The sequence below is a fragment of the Terrapene carolina genome, unplaced genomic scaffold (assembly GCF_002925995.2).
Source record: "Terrapene carolina triunguis isolate 2854851 unplaced genomic scaffold, T_m_triunguis-2.0 Scaffold89, whole genome shotgun sequence".
In the NCBI taxonomy this organism is placed as follows: domain Eukaryota; kingdom Metazoa; phylum Chordata; order Testudines; family Emydidae; genus Terrapene; species Terrapene triunguis.
In genome coordinates this window covers 21,176,703-21,193,857 of record NW_020664440.1, presented here as the reverse complement: position 1 = coordinate 21,193,857, position 17,155 = coordinate 21,176,703, and the positions used below count along the sequence as shown (strand labels likewise).

The 17,155-nt window shown below is 43.6% G+C and overlaps 1 protein-coding gene across 5 annotated transcripts in view; it reads right to left on the bottom strand.

The window, feature by feature from the left end:
- Positions 1–215: 215 nt before the first annotated feature.
- The window catches only part of ABTB1 (ankyrin repeat and BTB domain containing 1), a 40,322-nt gene continuing 23,382 nt past the window's right edge, over positions 216–17,155 (bottom strand). For all 5 annotated transcript variants that reach the window (XM_024220715.3, XM_024220720.3, XM_024220726.3 and 2 more), the window contains 5 exons: positions 15,009–15,124; positions 10,040–10,138; positions 9,286–9,453; positions 5,557–5,757; positions 216–3,719 (listed from right to left, as the gene is read on the bottom strand). In XM_024220715.3, the coding sequence (XP_024076483.1) occupies positions 3,513–3,719; positions 5,557–5,757; positions 9,286–9,453; positions 10,040–10,138; positions 15,009–15,124 (791 nt within the window). In that variant the 3' untranslated portion in view covers positions 216–3,512. The remainder of the gene's footprint in view (positions 3,720–5,556; positions 5,758–9,285; positions 9,454–10,039; positions 10,139–15,008; positions 15,125–17,155) is intronic.

The following is a 17,155-nucleotide window of genomic DNA, read 5'->3' as shown; positions in this document are numbered from 1 at the left end:
GTCCTTTTTACTTTAAGAGTTAAGATACCTGCATGGAAAAAGGATAGTGTGTTTCTCAACAGTCCTGCTCCTGAATCTTACTTCCAACACACACAAAGGCCAAATTCACTGCTGGTGTAAATCCATCTAAGTGGTGGCCCGTAGTCTTCTGGGGGGGGGGGGGGGGGGGGAAAAGGGAGAAAAAGGGGGGGGGGAAGGGGGGGGGGGGGGGGGGGGGGGGGGGGAGAGAAATGTCACAACAGTTGCTGTGAAAAGGAAGGTTGTGTTGCAAGAAGGGTGATTGAGAAATTTATACAGCAGGAGCAGAGAAGAGGTGATAAAAACCTGAGCAGCGTGCTTATATACAAAGTCATCTTTAGTAATAAAGGAAGGAGAAAGGCAGGTGAATCGTACCAGTTTAGATAGAAGGGGGTTTCTGAATAACATGTTTTGCGGGATCTTTAAAGAGCTTACACCTCAGAGGGTGAAACAACACTCACTCCTTCCCCTGACACAAAATACAAGGGATTTAGCATTAGTCCAACCAGCCCTTCCCCCCACATCTTAAATTGAGACACGCTTCACCAGCTCAGGTTACTTTTTGGCTCTCAGAACTTCATTGTCCTGTCATTCTGTCCTTCAGCCAAAGTTAGTCTGTGCTCTGTAGATGGACACTGAAGTACACAGACCTAGGGTGTTCTTAAATACACACATTTACAGAGCAGAACATACAGTTCCTCTTTCCAGGTCACTATTCTGATACAGGACCAGGCACGCACGCACGCACGCTATGGAACCAAGATACTGGCACCTGCCTGCAAAAAGCAAGCCAGAAAACTCACCTGTTTCCCCAAAGGAATTTCTAATAGAAACAGAGGCAGATACTGCTCGAATAGCTCAACACCCTCCGGAGACACCCTCTTCCCCAAAGATGCCTGGTCTGCAGGAGACACCACATAAAGACGGAGAAGGAGAATCCGCTGGGGGTTGGGAGAGCCAGTACATAGCTGAAAACTCTCAGCTCTGGCAACGCATCTCAGTCCTGACCTGCTACTCTATTCTCGGGCTTCCATGCACAACTCTGCCGATGCAGCTCAACCCCAGCAGGCAATACCCACTACTCTACCGACACTGAGCCTTTTGGGAGCACAGTCTCAGCCAAACTATGGAGCAACTTCATAATCATAACTAAACCAAGACCATCAAATGTGATTTCATTAGCTGTCCAAGCCACTTCAGAAGCCAGGCTAGCAGATGGGAAAGGACACAGCATAAAGCCCACATAACAGTCCTTGCCATACAGGCAAACTTAAATCCGTTCCCTTATGTTGGAAAAACGCTCCCAGAAGCATGGTCAGAGGAGCTGTTGGGGACCCAGATCACCTATCTGCATGAGCAATGCACAGGGCCAACACACGAAAGCACAGGTCACTGGGGTGTGGTTTTAAACCCCCTGTATCATACAGTTACTGTAAACAGCAACATCCACCAGTGACAGCAGCACCAACATTTTGATAGGATTCCCCATGCAATTACTACAGCCCCATTTTCTCCCTCCCAGGCCCCAAGTACTGCAGAAAGAATCCACTTCCCTTCCCCTGACAAATCAAGACTCATGTAGTACATAATTCTGAGGAGACTTAGTAACACAGAGCACGCAAAGTCCTTGGCAGCATTAGATTTCCAACATTACGATACTTCCTCTGTCTCCCACCATTAAGCCACCCGCTTTCTATGACTCTCTAAAGGGTCAGAGCAGTTAAGTCTCCAGGCTTTGCTCTCTGGGAAAAGCAGACAGTGAATCCTTGGGACTCTGACGACAACTCTAGAAAGTCTAGCAACCATAGTGCATCCTTGTGACAAGAGGCAGGAGATTTAAGAAGAAAGAACAAAATCTGGGTGCAGGCAAGATTTTGTGACTGTAGATCCCCTTCCTTTCTTTGGCCAACACCAAGAAAATAGCCTGACCTCACTCACAAGTTAACAAAGAGAGGATGTAATTGTCCTGCACTCTGGCAATACTGTCTCTTTGGAGTATCACCCAGTATCAGCACACAGAACCACTGAATCCAACTTGAAGTCATTTCATAATCCGAACATCCAGTAAAATTGCAACTTCCAGCCATGCTGTCACACAAAACAGAACAACAAGTAAAACTCTTGCTACACTTCCACCTCTGAGGGTATCTAGAAACAGGGCAACACTAAAGAGGGACATCTAGTGAGACAGGATGGGTTTGCTTACAGGGCAGGGCTGTAACAGCAAGGGAGCAGGGTGTGGAGAACTAGTCCATATGATTAGGTGTGCTTAGTGCAAGAGTTGTGGCCCGCTGACTGATGCTGAGAAAAGAGGAAAAAACAGCACCATCCCTCTCTAAAAGCCAAGGGACACCGGAGTTCTAAAGATAATGATATCTACTGCAGAGGAAGAATCCTCAAACACATTTGCAAGGATGAACAATTAGCTTCTTGAAGAACAAGGAACTCAAGGCTTTTAAGTCTGAGTAAAGTCAGAAGACGAAAGAGCAGGGCAAATGAACTGAGACAAGCCTTGTAAAGCTCCCTTTTCCTTGTCATCCACCCTTAAACTTTGATAAGTCTTTTCTTCATCCTGACACAACAGGCCAAAAAAAGAATACATGGCAACTCTGAGAGGAAAGGAGTTGCTCTCCTGTTAGAGTGAGACAAGGGCAGTACCTCTGCATCAGTGCCTTTGAAAAGTTACTGGCTCTTTAGGAGACTGGGTCTCTCTCCTGCTGCTCTCTAATGTATTCCTACAGGTTTATATTTGGGACATGCATTAAACAAAGTATCCAGAAAAGAAATCATTCAATTTAGCCATGTCCCCCTGATCAAGGATACACTGTCACAATCTGTCAGAATATGGACTTAAAACCTAAACTTTCATACTACACTGAGGGTGTAAATCCAGGTGTCAATACTTGGAGGAACCCAGTAGTTTGTGACTGAGAAACAAGAAGAGCAGGTGAAGTCAGCTAGTGCCCCATAAGGCTACATTCCTGTGCCCCATTAAAATGCCATCCTCTCCGCTAACTCCCCATAATACTGACAGCGAAAGACCAGCCAGTTTAATTCTAATAGATTCCTTTACACTCAGCATAATCCATTTTTGTTCCCTTGATAACTATACAAGAACCCTGGCTTGAACCAGTTTCAGAAATGCATTGCTGACTAAGAGAGTGGGGCAGCTCCTGGGGCCAGATGTCACGGAGTCCGTTAATACAGCTCCATTAGCCACATGGTTGGCAGTTCCCTCTCAGTGCTCTATCGTACAAGCAGTAACTATCAACCTGGGCTGCACTTTGGGATCCTATTAACAGAAGGAAAAAAGCAAACATGTGAATGTCCAGCCATGAATGAATTAAAAGGAAACCATGCCCGGGGGTGGGTGGGAAGGAGGAGAGAAAAAAGAAAAGTCATTTGACTAAGACTCATATGTTCTTGCACTCAGAGGCAACCCACTGGAGGTCACACAAGCTGCTCTCTGCATCCAACAACAGGATTTACAGACTTCAGCACTCGAGTCCTATACTGGCCAGGAGGTTTTCCAGTGCCTCTAGTTTCTGGTTGGCCTCCTCGATGGCACTGTAAGTCTGCACATTGCTGGTGATGTGGAAGCGGATGTCATCCACCAGGGGGATGGAATCAGTCTCCTGCCGTTCCTCCACTGCCTCAGCATTCTCCTTCACAGCAGCCGCAAACTCCTCTAGCTCCACCAGCTGGAAGGATGAAGACAAGACATCAATTAGGGGAGCTGCAAGGCTGATGGGAAGTGGCAAAGTGATGTTCAGCCTTTTACCACTAAGTCGCCAGTTCAAATCTGGCTCAGGCCGGTAATGGGTGAAAGTCTGGAGAGTTCAGGAACCTGGGTTTGTGAAATGAATTCTCAGCTTAGTTACCACTGAGAAAATGACCAAAAACAAGGTCATCCCCATAATTGGCCCTTCTGATGAGACTTCCAACAAGGGGGATACAGAGTGCCAAGGACTGAATTCCCCTTTTACACTCTAGAGGGATCCTTCCAGGTTCAGCGTGAGGCACACCAGCAAGGGGCAGCCCACAGGAAAAGTTTGTCCTGCCATTGCCAAGACTGTATCTGCTCTACGGATAAACACAAGGATCAGTCTTCAGGGCTGTCAATCCTGCACCTTTAACCAACAGGAAAAAGACTCAAACGTTTAAAGAGCAGATAAAACCTGTCAGTAGGCTGCAGCCCTCCCCTCCCTCAGTGTATTATTATAAACACACACTGACCAAATGTCTATCACGGAGTGTTTGGGCACCATTTACATGAACTCACAATATTTCTCCCAAAGCAGAGAGAGGGAGAGAAACCAGGAAACAAACCCCTACAGGGAAAGCCAACAGCTCCTGTCATGGCAGAGACAGACAAGAGATGTCCATTTTGCAATGGAACTTTAGGCCTGGTCTACACTACAGTGTTTTGCCAAGAACTTCCCATCATTGCCCATACCAATTCAGCTCTCCTAGAGAAAGCGCTACTGCAGACAAGGGGCTGACATCTGCTGGCAATCTAACTACTGGGTCATCTCAACTTGCTCTGTGCACCACTAGACGACACAGTTTGGGGTCCCCTGGAGCCTTCCCTGTACCCGCACTTCCACCGTTCTTAGCACTAGTAAAACATGGGGGAATGCCCTAAAATTCTTATCCTACGCAAAGCCCCAGTGGCAAGAATTCAGTGTTCCCAATCACTGCTTCTACAGTTCATTCAGCCATTGGATAAAATCCCCTTTCCAGAATCCAGTTCTGGCCATATGCTGATCGGTTGGTTCCCTAATTTATATTGATCAATGGCACTTTTGAATGAGAAGAACTGTTTGGAAATTATTTTCTTCACCGTTTTCACAGGCAGGAAAGAGTTTCACACCTTTCTCCGAGCCTCTCAGCTGCAGGTAAAGAATGTTACAGCTCATGTGGGAGTGTTAATTAGAGCCATTTATATAAAACTACTGACCCTGCTAGGAACCAAAATACTTAGTAGAAGAACTGAACTGTCTGTGCCATATGATCACTGTTTCTCTGCAGACATCACTGGCTCCTGGATCGCCAAGCAGCCATCGGAGAGAACAGACAAAATAGCAGTGGGAAGGAATGTTCAAATTGATCCTTGTAAATAGGATCCCAGTGTAATAAGATTTGGTATTTAGCTAATCATCAGTAATAAGTTTTTCCTATGGAACCCCCTATAATCTGCTTTTGGGGGGGCTGTAATGAATTAGAGGTTACAGTACAAAAGAATTAATTGCACCAGGAAGAGTCATGTATGGAGATGAATACTCCCACATACCCCCTTCACACAGCACCCCAATGCACATCAGTCATGATCTGCTATTCCATACCCGCAGTCTTCTTCACCAGTCATGTCAAACTGCCAGGTGGGTCCTATTGAGGACCAAGGTGTGACTACAAAATTCACTTCACTTATGACCCAACATCTTCAGAAGTGAAGAGTGCCTACATTAAACCATGGCAACACTTAGATGCACATTTAGTAGTGGCACCTGGAACATCTGAGGGAAGGGTTTTGCATACCTTCTCAATGATTTTCGCCATGTACTCCGTGCACTGGTCCTCCAGTCGGGTCAGCTGGAACAGCTTTGCAATCCTCCAGATGTTGACAACATTGTCCTCATCAAGTATCTGAGCCAAGGTTCTCCCGCACAAGCGTTTGAGGCCAGGCAACAGGTACATGTCTGCTACACACAGCACGTCATAAGCATTCTCAGGGGACAGCTGGTAATGCAAAGAAGAGAGTCACCATAAAGAAAGTCCTGCCTACACCACGTGCCTCTGGCACAGATAGATTGCACTGAGATTTAATTTCAGACATAATTTCTTGCAGTTAGGGGAAAACCACCAGTGCAGAGTACTAACCCCGAGGAGAGTGCTCTATGCCACCATTCGAGAGACTGAGGCTATGTCTACGCTACAGCGGCACAGCAGCGCTGCAGTGTAGACACTTGCTATTGCAACAGAAGGGGTTTTTCTGTCACTGTGGTTAATCCACCCCCACAAGAGACGGTAGCTAGGAAGAATTCTTCTGTTGACCTAGCAATATCTACACCAGGGCTTAGATTGGCTTACCTATTTCTCTCAGCGGTGTGAATTTCTCACACCCCTAACCGACATACTAGGTTGACATAAATGTTGTTGTTGTTTTTTTTTAATTTATTTAGGAAGTTTTAACAAGTTTACAAACCCTTGCCATGTAAATATGGGAAACAAAACAATAGTTACAACACTTGTCTTTTTAAACAAAAGCTATTATACCCATATTTAACAGACTAGGCACGTCAATCAAGATATTTGGTTACCTTTTATTCAATACTCAGACAAAATACATTCACCTGCAAAAATAAACCCAGCATACTGGTCTAATTTTTTTTTTTTTTAATTTTAAACACTTGATCGTCATGCCCGGGCTGTGTTAAATATGTGTACATAGAGTTTTCATAGATTCAAGGACTGGAAGGGACCTCGAGAGGTCATCGAGTCCAGTCCCCTGCCCGTATGGCAGGACCAAATACTGTCTAGTATTTCACTCAGTTTAATGAAATCTCTAGAAATGAAGTAAGTGTTGTTATGATGCTTACTCTGTAATATGGCAACAGATGGTTAAATAGCAAGGTCTGAGGACTATATTCCTGTAGAATGTCTTTTTAAACAAAAAAAGTCACAGTCTTAAACCTTGTTCAGACTTTTCTCTCTCTTTTTTTCCCTGGCTGGTCAAATCCTTGACATTTATTTTAATCAATCATCTATGTCACTAATCTGGAACTAGAGTTCTCTTCTGTGCAGTTTTGCTATTGCTAATATGAAAGGAATTGTGAAGAGCACTACTATTATCCATCTAGATTTGTGGGACATGGCATGCACATGCTTAAGAAGAGACCAGGTCATGTAGGATTCTGAGGAGAACGAAATCTTGTGTGTTTATGCTAAAAATCTTCACAGTTGCAAGTTGCACAGGTGCAAGCTGCAGTGCCTCCACACAAGCCATTCTGGGCCAGGTGCAGTGCAGCCCACATCCACACACAGATACAGATGATTATTTCAAAGTGGGGTTGCACTAGAAGGATTAATTGCACCATTGCAGCTGCAGTGCTTGCATGGCTATCCTCACTGGTACTAGAGTAAACAAGATCACTCAGAGCAAGTGTGAATTGGAATGTGATTGGAAAGATGAAGGCTCGTTTGCCACAGTGCACAACTGTACATAAGAATGCAAGGTGCATTAGGAGGCACGTCAGAGGCTTGCAACAGTTGTTAAAGTGCTGTAACAAAGCTATGCAGCAGCAGCAAGGTTGTCAGGGTTATTCATCAAGTGCTGTTACAGACGCAGGTCTCCCAGATCTGTGCTCCCTCTCACTTTACTTACGGTATAAACATGGCTTTGGACTTTTCTCAAGTTCATGACTTTTGCACATGAGGCTTGCACATCACCTACCCCCTTCCTTAGGAGAATTTGACCACACACTGCTTGAGTTTCACCTCCACAGTAACTGCAAGTCTCTCTACTGTAGCATCTAATACGATGCTTTGGGAACCTATAAGGTCATGAGCATTTCAATTGGATTGAATTGAAAACACCAATGCTCGATTGATCACTGTCCAATAAGAAAACAGAATCAGTTTGATGTTCCTTTTCAAACTTCCCCTATATACACAAACATACACACACACACACACACACACACAAGTTCCACTCAGCTGCTTATTTTTTCCACTCAGAAACCACACGAACACGGATAACATGGGCTGCTGTGATGGACACAACAGTGACAGAAATGTCAATCCTTTGAAAAAGGTGAGGTCAAGCAGCATGAGGATGCTGGTTATGTCGGCACTAGACTGGACTTAAGCTTGGGAAGAAAAAACACTGTACAAAGTACTGAACTTTGAAAATCTGCCAGGAAAAATAATGAAGACAACGTTAATATAATTTTTCAAACAGATGGCCTCTTTCCACAAAAGCTCATTTGGCTTGAGACTCAAATAGCCACTGGAAAATATGAGTAACGATTTTTTAATGACAGTAAATTGTTTTTACTGAGGTGGGCCATCAGGCATGTGCACTGCACAAACAGGTAGCATCCAAAGAGCCATTTGAAAGGGAAGGCTGCAGCTACAGCTCTGGTTTGGAAACACTTCTACTTAGCAACAATAGAGAGTTAGCCAGATTCTGGAGCGTCAAAGAGGTGCAGCGGAACTGGATCAGGCTGCAGGGCTGTGACAAGATTCTGATGTGCCTTAGGGGCTCCTCACCTCCCACTCCACCTGTCCTCCAGAGCATAGACAACAGGAGGCTGTGAGCAGAATGAGTTAATGTGAGGAAGTTCTACAGGGTATTAATGACAGCCTCAGCAGGCTAGCCAGTGACTTCCTGTCTGATAAATCATCTCCCTGCCTACCACAGATTCTATATTGCTGCCTGTAGCCAAGCTGGTCGGCAGGAATAAGGTCACAGCTGTGCAGGTGGTCACAGCTGTGCAGGTGGTCACAGCAAAGCAAAACCAAACGGTAACCCAGAGTAGGAATGGTACAGTCTCACTCATACAAGAAAGCCTTAAGCTTTGGAGAGGACACAAGCCAGCTCATCAGCATCATTAATCCCTTCAGTGCTGCCAAAAGATGTATAGTGCTGGCTGCACTTTTAATTAGATTGTTAGTTCTTTGAGGCAGGGGATGTCTTTTTGTTAGGTGCTTAGCACAATGGGTCCCTAATCTCTGAGTGGAACATCTAGGCATTCCAGCAATGCAAATAATTTTTGTTTTAAATGCAAAGACCGGCTGTAACGCCAATAGTAAATGAACAGGCCTCTTAACCTTAGCACACGGGCAAATCTGTTTTCAGCCGCCATCTAGTGGCAGAATTCTGACTGTGTGCCATTGAGAGCAGTCAGTGCTGCACAATAGCATTCAGTGGGGAAGAATACACAGCCACACAAATCATGCATTATGTATCTGGCCTAAGTAACATGTATCCTAATTTACAGGATATGAATTTAGGATGAAAGATACACAAATGGCATATAGGAGCAGTTGCATTGATATATTCAGGAAACAAAGTCCCAGCCTAGCCTACAACATGGATAAAATGGAGATACCAGTATTTGGGTTACTGAGGTTCTTCAAGCCAGGTGGGAGAATGAGTGAGTGATATTTAACAAACCAGCAGTAGAATGCTATAGGATGACACTTCTGCAAAGACATTTCGGCATAACTTGAAGGCAATGAAAGGAGAGAGTAGGCTGGTCTCACCTCAGTGTCATCGCTGTAGATGTAGTAGAGGACCCTGATGAAGATGTCTTCTGAGATGTTATGAAGGGTCACCACAGGGATGGTGGGCTGAGTCTGCAGCTCCTCGCTCTCACTGAAATGATCCTCAAGGAGGGCTTTGAAGTAATCACTGCGGCCACAGAAAAATGCCTGCATGGGAAAGGAAAAATCCAACACTAGCATCTCCCTTTCTGCTGCACTGAGCCAAACAGCACTAGGCAAGGGATCAACTTTCAGGAATTCATTAAGCAAGTTCCAAAGCACCAAGTCAGTAGCATAACCTCTGCCGATGCTCTGTGTTTTTATCCCTAGACTCTGATAAACTTGTCTTTTTTCTTATTTCTTTCAGGTCTTATTTTTACACATTACTGCCCTCAAAGCAAAAAAGATATTAACTAGAGTGACAGTTAATCTAGAGTAGCAATATAGTTCTAGTCAGGATTCCTGAGTTCTGTTTCCAGTTCCACCCTTACACTGAGTCATCCTGAACTATTAAGGATGCAACACTTCCAATGACAGGCTCAGATTTGTTGCTGACAGCATGAGACACAATGTAGATGCCTCTTACTGCAATTCACGAATCTCTTTACCCTGTAAGGGAGGCAGGCTGGGTTGTTTCATTAAGAAGAGTGCTGTAAGTTTAAGCTTACCCCTGCAGTATATCTAATTATCTCATACTAAGTGCGTGGGAAGGACATGTACATGGACCTTGATGTCTCTAAATATATGCGCATACCTTATGGCATAAAAAGTTGTAATCCGTCACTCGAAAACACACATCAGGACAGCTGCTAAAGTTGTCAGTGCTGTCAAACGGCAACTCCCCAAAACCCACCTAGAAAGACAAGTTAAAAGATAAGAAATTTCTGCAGTTAGCATCCATGGTATAAACATTAGAGGTGTTGACATTGATCTATAAAGTCCTGTGTGTCTTGGCTATCTGAGACACCCACCTTTACCCACTTACGCCTCAGCAGCAATGGAGATCACCAGAGATGCCCTTCCTGACTGATCCTAGATTTGAACATCTGGGAGCTCGATGCCTGGTATTCTCAGTGGAGAAGCTTCTGAACTGAAATTTCACTTCCCAGTTTGTCCAGCAGAGCCAAATGACCTTCAAGCTAACACTGGCAGGCTCATAACTCCTCTCGGACTTCTAAATGAGGAGGTGGATTGCTGGGTGGGTATTTAGTTTACATCGTGGGATGGGCATCTTCATATTGACACCAGTCAAGGAAAGGCATGTTATTTTAACCAGAGTATATGTAAAAAGTCATTTTATAGCTTAAATAAAGGAATGCACAGATCTGAAACAATTTAATTGAAACTACAATCTCATTCAACACAATACAAAGCTTCCCATGCACAGTTCAATTTCTTGTCACTTTGCTGTCTAAAGAAATTAAAGTTAAACTAATTCACTAGACTATTAACACAACTCCCTCCAATCCAATGTGCCAAGCAAACCAGCATAAAAGTTTGTGGGCTTGGTTTTTTTTAAAAGATAGCATTATGGACACAAGGGAATCAATTGTGTGAATCTATGTTCACAGCCATGTAACCAGAGCAATTATCCCCTGAAAACAAGAGTTTCCTCTGGTTTCTCCTATCTAGGTACCTTGAGCAGCCTGGGATGAAAAGTTTGATCCCTACCACAAGTCTTTCCTCTGAGCAAGTCACATCAAAAACTGGCTCTAGGTTTCCCCAGGTGCAAGGGCTGGAAGCCAGGAAGTTCCACATCCAGTGGAAGAATGGCAAATATTATCTCCTACCGAACTGCACTAGCAGAGAGCATTGCGTATAGTGGGGAATTAGTGAGATGTATCAGGCTCCCCGTCCCTGCAATCTGACTCAGCAGGAAACAAACAGAGATACATGCTGCTTTCAGTACCATCAGGCAAGCTCAATTCATACACAGTGGGGATTCTCTGGCACTCCTGGTCCCAGGCTGTGGCGAGCCACTGAGCTAGCAAAGGCTCTGAATTTCACACTACTTCGGAGCATGGCAACCTGGCCCTACTCTCTGGGCTCTCTGTCAGTACTCATCACGATTTGGCAGAATGGTTTCTAATTATAGTACAACTAAGCCTAATAATAGTCACAATTTCTGGGTGATTAAACAGCAAAGCCACCTTCCCAAACTCTGCAGCAACCCTGCTTGGTCTCTCTCGTCTATGACTTTAGTTACAACCTATTTACTCTTTCTTTTTGTGGGGAGCAGGACAAAGGGAATTTTTACAGCTCCTGTAGCACTTCAGAGTATCTGTCTCACCCCATCTTATCCCCACGGCTTTTCACTTGCTCTGTTACCGCACCAGAGGAGACATGCGTGGCACTTCAAGAAAAATCGGAAACCTAAGTCCCTGCCCCAAAGAGAGTGCTGTCTAAATTCAGACAAGAACAACTGGTGGGGACAATAACGTGCACAACCAACAGGGAGAAGCAATTTGCTCCTAGATAGGAATAAGCAGAGTAGAAAAATTCAGCCATAAATAATTTATGACAACCTACAGAGGTCCATTATACCCTAACAATCCATAATGGGATTACCAGCGGAGAATCAGACTCAAGATTTTATATCCAGCTGCATGTTGAGTCATCAGGGTTCTATGACACAAGGAACAAATTAGAGCATCTACAAAAGCACAAAGCAAAGCACCAGAAAATGTACTGGAGCAACAAGCCTACACTGGTCAAGGGAAAGACTAGGTCTTTTGCATCTCTAATTTCTAGGAATTAAAAAAAAAAAAAAAAAAACCATACTAGCACAGTGGCCAAAGGTGTAACAGATGTTCACAGCTCACCTGCAGCACCAAGCTGGGTGGAGAAAAGTGATTTAGTTTCATGGAGGATTTCAATATTTTGAAACTTGGCTTTGTTCCAATCTGGAATGAAAACCAAAAATTTCAAAATCTTCCAAGAAATGGAATGGAGCCCTACTCTGAGACAGTCTATCTGGCAGGCTGACCCAAAGCAGCAGCCCCTGAAAGCGCAGGCATTCCCGACTCTGATTGGCTACCCTGGAGCTGGGCATGTGAGCTGGCAGCAAGCTAGGCAGGGTTCCATCAGAGTCTTGCCTGGGTACTGCTGGAACTTGATCAAAATTCAACTACTTCCATAAAACGTTTAGATTTAGATAAGTCAGCAAATTTGAGTGACAAAATGTTTCCTCTGAATTTTTCCAATCATCGCTAATCACTACTGAAAACATCATATTTCCATACACAAAAAGCAATGGAGAAAAGGCAAATTTCAAGTATAAGCAGAAATGACAATTTAAGACATCAAGATTTTAACTGCATTTAACTTGTAGTGACTTTGTTTAAAGAAATTGCTCTTATGGTTTACCAAACTATAAAATATATGGGTGTCTGAAACAGCCTTCCAAAAACTAATACACCCCACAAACAGCTTCCATATATTCGTATTGTGCAGTGCCATGAACTGTACTAACACTACACAGCACTAGAGAAGATGTCTCAAGTATTGCAGCAGAATTTCCAGGTATTACTGTTTTATATAGAGAGAAAATTGTGAAAGCTCCAAGAATAGACAGTTTTCACTTAAAAGACAGAAAAAAATATGTGGGATTATAAAATTCTACATTTAATGTCCAATATCAGAGTATCAAAAGTTCACATAACACAAAGCTGCATGCTGTCTAGTGACTCAGAACTTTGCTTTTGTGATCAATCCTGTTTGTTGCTTAAAACAAATTTGGTTTGTATCTTATAATCATGTATTGTTTGTTGTTTCACATATTCCAGGAAGTGTTTGGTAACTTATTACAAGAAACGTCATGTTTGTGACTGACTGGTAAGTGTTCTTTGGCCTCGTAGAGTACGTTTTTTGTATTATATTATTTGTATGGTATCAGAATCTACTAGTGAGGTTGCAGAATTGCTGCTCCTGGGACTCAAATGCCTATTTCATGGGATGATCCCAGTAAACGAAGATTTAGAAGAGATGTAAATGATAATTAAGCAGTAGAAGGCAGATTAAAAGGCTACAATCCTGTCTTTAGGATCTTTATAAATGGCCAGGAAAAAGAGCTTTTAAAATTATCATGTTAAAACAAGGCAATTAGGGGTAATATGAACCCTGGTTCCATGGTTATGGGTGCCATGCAGATGCTTTAATAATTTTTTCCCCATTCCTTCCTAGCATTCATGAAAACACACACAAAGTAGGACAGTAATATCAGTGCAACATGTTTAGATTGGATTATGGTGTACTTTTTTCTAAGATACATAAAACAGCTGGAAAAAAAATCAGGAAATTTCAGCAATGCTAACTCATTATTTTATGCAGATTCTCATGATATTTGGGGTTTTTCTTCCTTAAAGAACCAGTTCCCATACAACTATGGAGGAATCTCTGTTTTCATTTTTAAATAAGTGTGTTTCTAGCCCTTACAATTTTGGAAAAAAGCTTGAAAATGTGACCCAAGTGCACTCTAAAGGCTCAGAAACCAGAAAATAAAAACAAAGAACCTGATTTTTTTTTTAATTGCATGATTTTTAAGTCAATCTCATTGTATTTGGGCACCCCACTCATGATTTTTAAGTGCTTGGGGTTGACACTACTGGAATTCATTCTACACTACTCTCCGGTTTTTGATTTTTCCAAGTACCTAATGATAAACAAAGAAAACCACAACAAAGGTATACTAAAAAAGCAGCTTTCTGCCTTGACAGAGGGAACATCAATGGGCAGAATTCCCTCTTTAAATCCCTCAGTACTTCGAATAACTGGATCACTAAGAGCCAGCACAAAATACCTTGGCACATCTTGCTTAAGAAACCTAAGCCACCAGCACATAAAAAAAAAAAGACACATAACAGAGTTTCTACCTTGCTTCAGACATTTCCTTGAGCTCTGCATCAGGTAGTTCTATTTCACGCAAGAAAGCAATAAGCTTTGTTACACTGTTCAGTTACACAGCCCACAGGCACAGAGCTGCTTAAAATGAGTAGGTTATTAGTTTTACTACTCAATGTGAAGAAACCGGGACAAACATATTAAAGGAAGGAAAATATAAGATGCAACTATCGATATTACAGAGATGAACAAAGGCAGGAAGAACTGGGGTCCACCAATATCTGCCCTGTTCACTTGCATCGCTGGGAAGCGATCGTGTGGAATACACATAGCTGAGTCTAATGGGTAATCCTGACTCAATGCTTCTGAGAAAAGTCACAAACCAACTCCCTGCACCACCACAGGGGTCGATTCTTAACCAGGGATCAGTTAAGCTCTGTGGACCGATAACCCCCATTAGGCATCCCATTCCATCTATACATATCCGAAGGTACTGCTGTCATCCAAGGAATTTTTCCCCCCTTTCTTGCATCCCAGTAATATATTCAACTAGGGGCTAAATCTTGTCCCCATTGAAATCAATGGGGAAACTTTCATTGACTTGGATGAGACCAGGGATCTGACCTCTACAAATCTCTGAGGGAGGAATAATCTCGCTGCAAGAATGAAAACCGGCAGCCTGGTTATGAGATTTACAGCATTTCCCTGTGCTATACATGGCTTCAGTGTTTGGAAAGTCAGTTTGTGCCATTAATACCAGCAAACAAGTGACCACAGAACCCAACAGAGAAATTGAGCCTAAATGTGTGTGAACATACAGCTCTCCCTGTGGCTCAGTCCGTAGGTCCCAGTGGAGTGTGGGAAGAAACAGAAACACTCCCTACCCGCAGTTCAGCCGGCAGGGCGCAGTCTGCTAGTAGAGCCAGATCCTCCTGCAGCCGACAGTTACCTGGGGGCTCAATCGTCAGCACTTTCACACAGGTCCCTGGCTTGGAAGAGACTGGAAAAGGCAAAACAAAAACAACAAAACAAAAAGGTATAGATGCCTAGAAAAAACTAAATCTAAAAACTTTCCCTCCTGTTAAAAAAAATCTCTCTGAGGAATGTTTGTTTGTTTTCTCTGGCTCTTAGTTTCCACTAAAATATAAAAACATGTCCTTCAGAGACACATACACACGCATGCACCTGCTAGCACTGATCAGGGCTGTAACTACCACTGGGGAGGAAGAAAGAGGACACAGATTCCAGCGTTTCCCCTCTTACGGCTCCACTCATCCCTCGCCTCCAGAACATCAGTTACAGAGACCCTGGTGAGGAAAAGGACCAGCTATGTGCCTGTTCTGTCCTCCTCTCTGCTTCCCCTCCCTACAGACATGATCGAGAACTGCCTTATGGAGGCTGCTTCCCAGCCGCTGGAGTCGGCCCTAGGTGACACAGTAATAACGGAAGATACATCCCTGCTAGGCAAGGGGGCGAAGTGTATTTAACTACAGACATGCTTCCACGCCACTGGTGCCCCCATTGGTTATTTATTTAGAGTGAAGTCTGGCTTATGCTTTCCCTCTGCTGCACCACAACTCTCCTGGATCAGGTGCTAGTAGTGCTGCTGTGATTTAATCCCATGGGGAAGAGGATTTATAACCTTTAAAACCAAGTTCTTTGGGGCAGAGTCTGTCATTTTCTATATATTTATATAGAGCCTAGCACAATGGGGACCCTATATCGATTGGGGCCTCTAGGTGCTACTGCAATGTAAGTCTTAAATGCTAATAATAGCCACCACCAGCAAATAAAGAAAAGACTAATGAAGAGTAGGTCTGGGACGCTCCTTCTCAGTTATCCTCCTGGCTAGAAACCTCAGTTTCTGGTCCTGTCAGGGTAGCTAGTTAGTCTACCACAAGGGAACACAGTAAGTGCTCCCCATTTTGGGAAACTATGGTATTCCCTTGATCCAAATCACACAAAGGGCTCCCAGACAACACTGCGATGGGCACCTTATAGGCAAAGGCCACAACAGGAGACTCAGTTGAAGCTGGTCTGAATTCCCTGTAGGGGTTTAATTTAAAATCTCTCCTCTGGCCCTTCTTCTCCAACAGCTTTGTCTCTTTAGAAAGAGCTGCCTGCCGCATCTTTAAACTTTTTGTTCCACTGGCAGGAACGATGAATGCAAGTAGTATGGCAGGTCACTAGCAGAACAGGTAAAATTAAAGGTCTCAGAGGTCTTCACAACCTCTTTCAGGTACAGCTGCATGAGCACAGATGGGAAGGAAAGGCTTTTAAAAAGTTAGAAGCACTATCAAAGTGTGTACATGCATTACTGTGTGAGCTTATTATTATCTTTCCTCTCCATGATCATTTATGAACCTCGTTTGCTGTCTCAAGTCCAATTTAGATTGGACTTTGCCAGATTTTGAGAGCTTCTTAGCAGGGAATGCTTGTAAAACACAAAAGTGCAGTTGAAACTATGAACGTTGCTGCAATGAAATCTTATGGATTCCATTGGGAGCATAGTGAAAGAGACGTTAACGATCGGTGATTAAAGAGTTAAACTGCACTGTACTGGGTGTTACAAAGGCTTTTTGACAGGCGTGATTCACTGCATTAAAACCCCTCTCTTCGCAGGTGAATCACATCACCGTGAGACCTCATTTTTCCTGACATTTTGCTCATCATTATATGGGCTTCATCAGATGACTCCATCAGATGGTGGGCGAAATGAGACCGAGATGTGCCACAATATGAATCCTCCGCCCCCACCGCCAAGAAAGCATTGCACCCATCAAGACGGGCCACCATGACACCTGAACTGGCTGAATATCCCAAATGGTACTGGAAACAGTAGGGTGCATAAAAACCCAATCCACCAATTAAAGAGACTATTGATTCTATGATCTATATCCAGAGAGGTGCCCTGGAGAACAAGCTATGCAGTTTCTATTTATAGGACTGAATGCGGATGCCCTTGTCTTCAGCAAACAACCATACTTACTAGAGGGGCAGGACAGGTTTGGCATAGACCCAAGCCGAACTA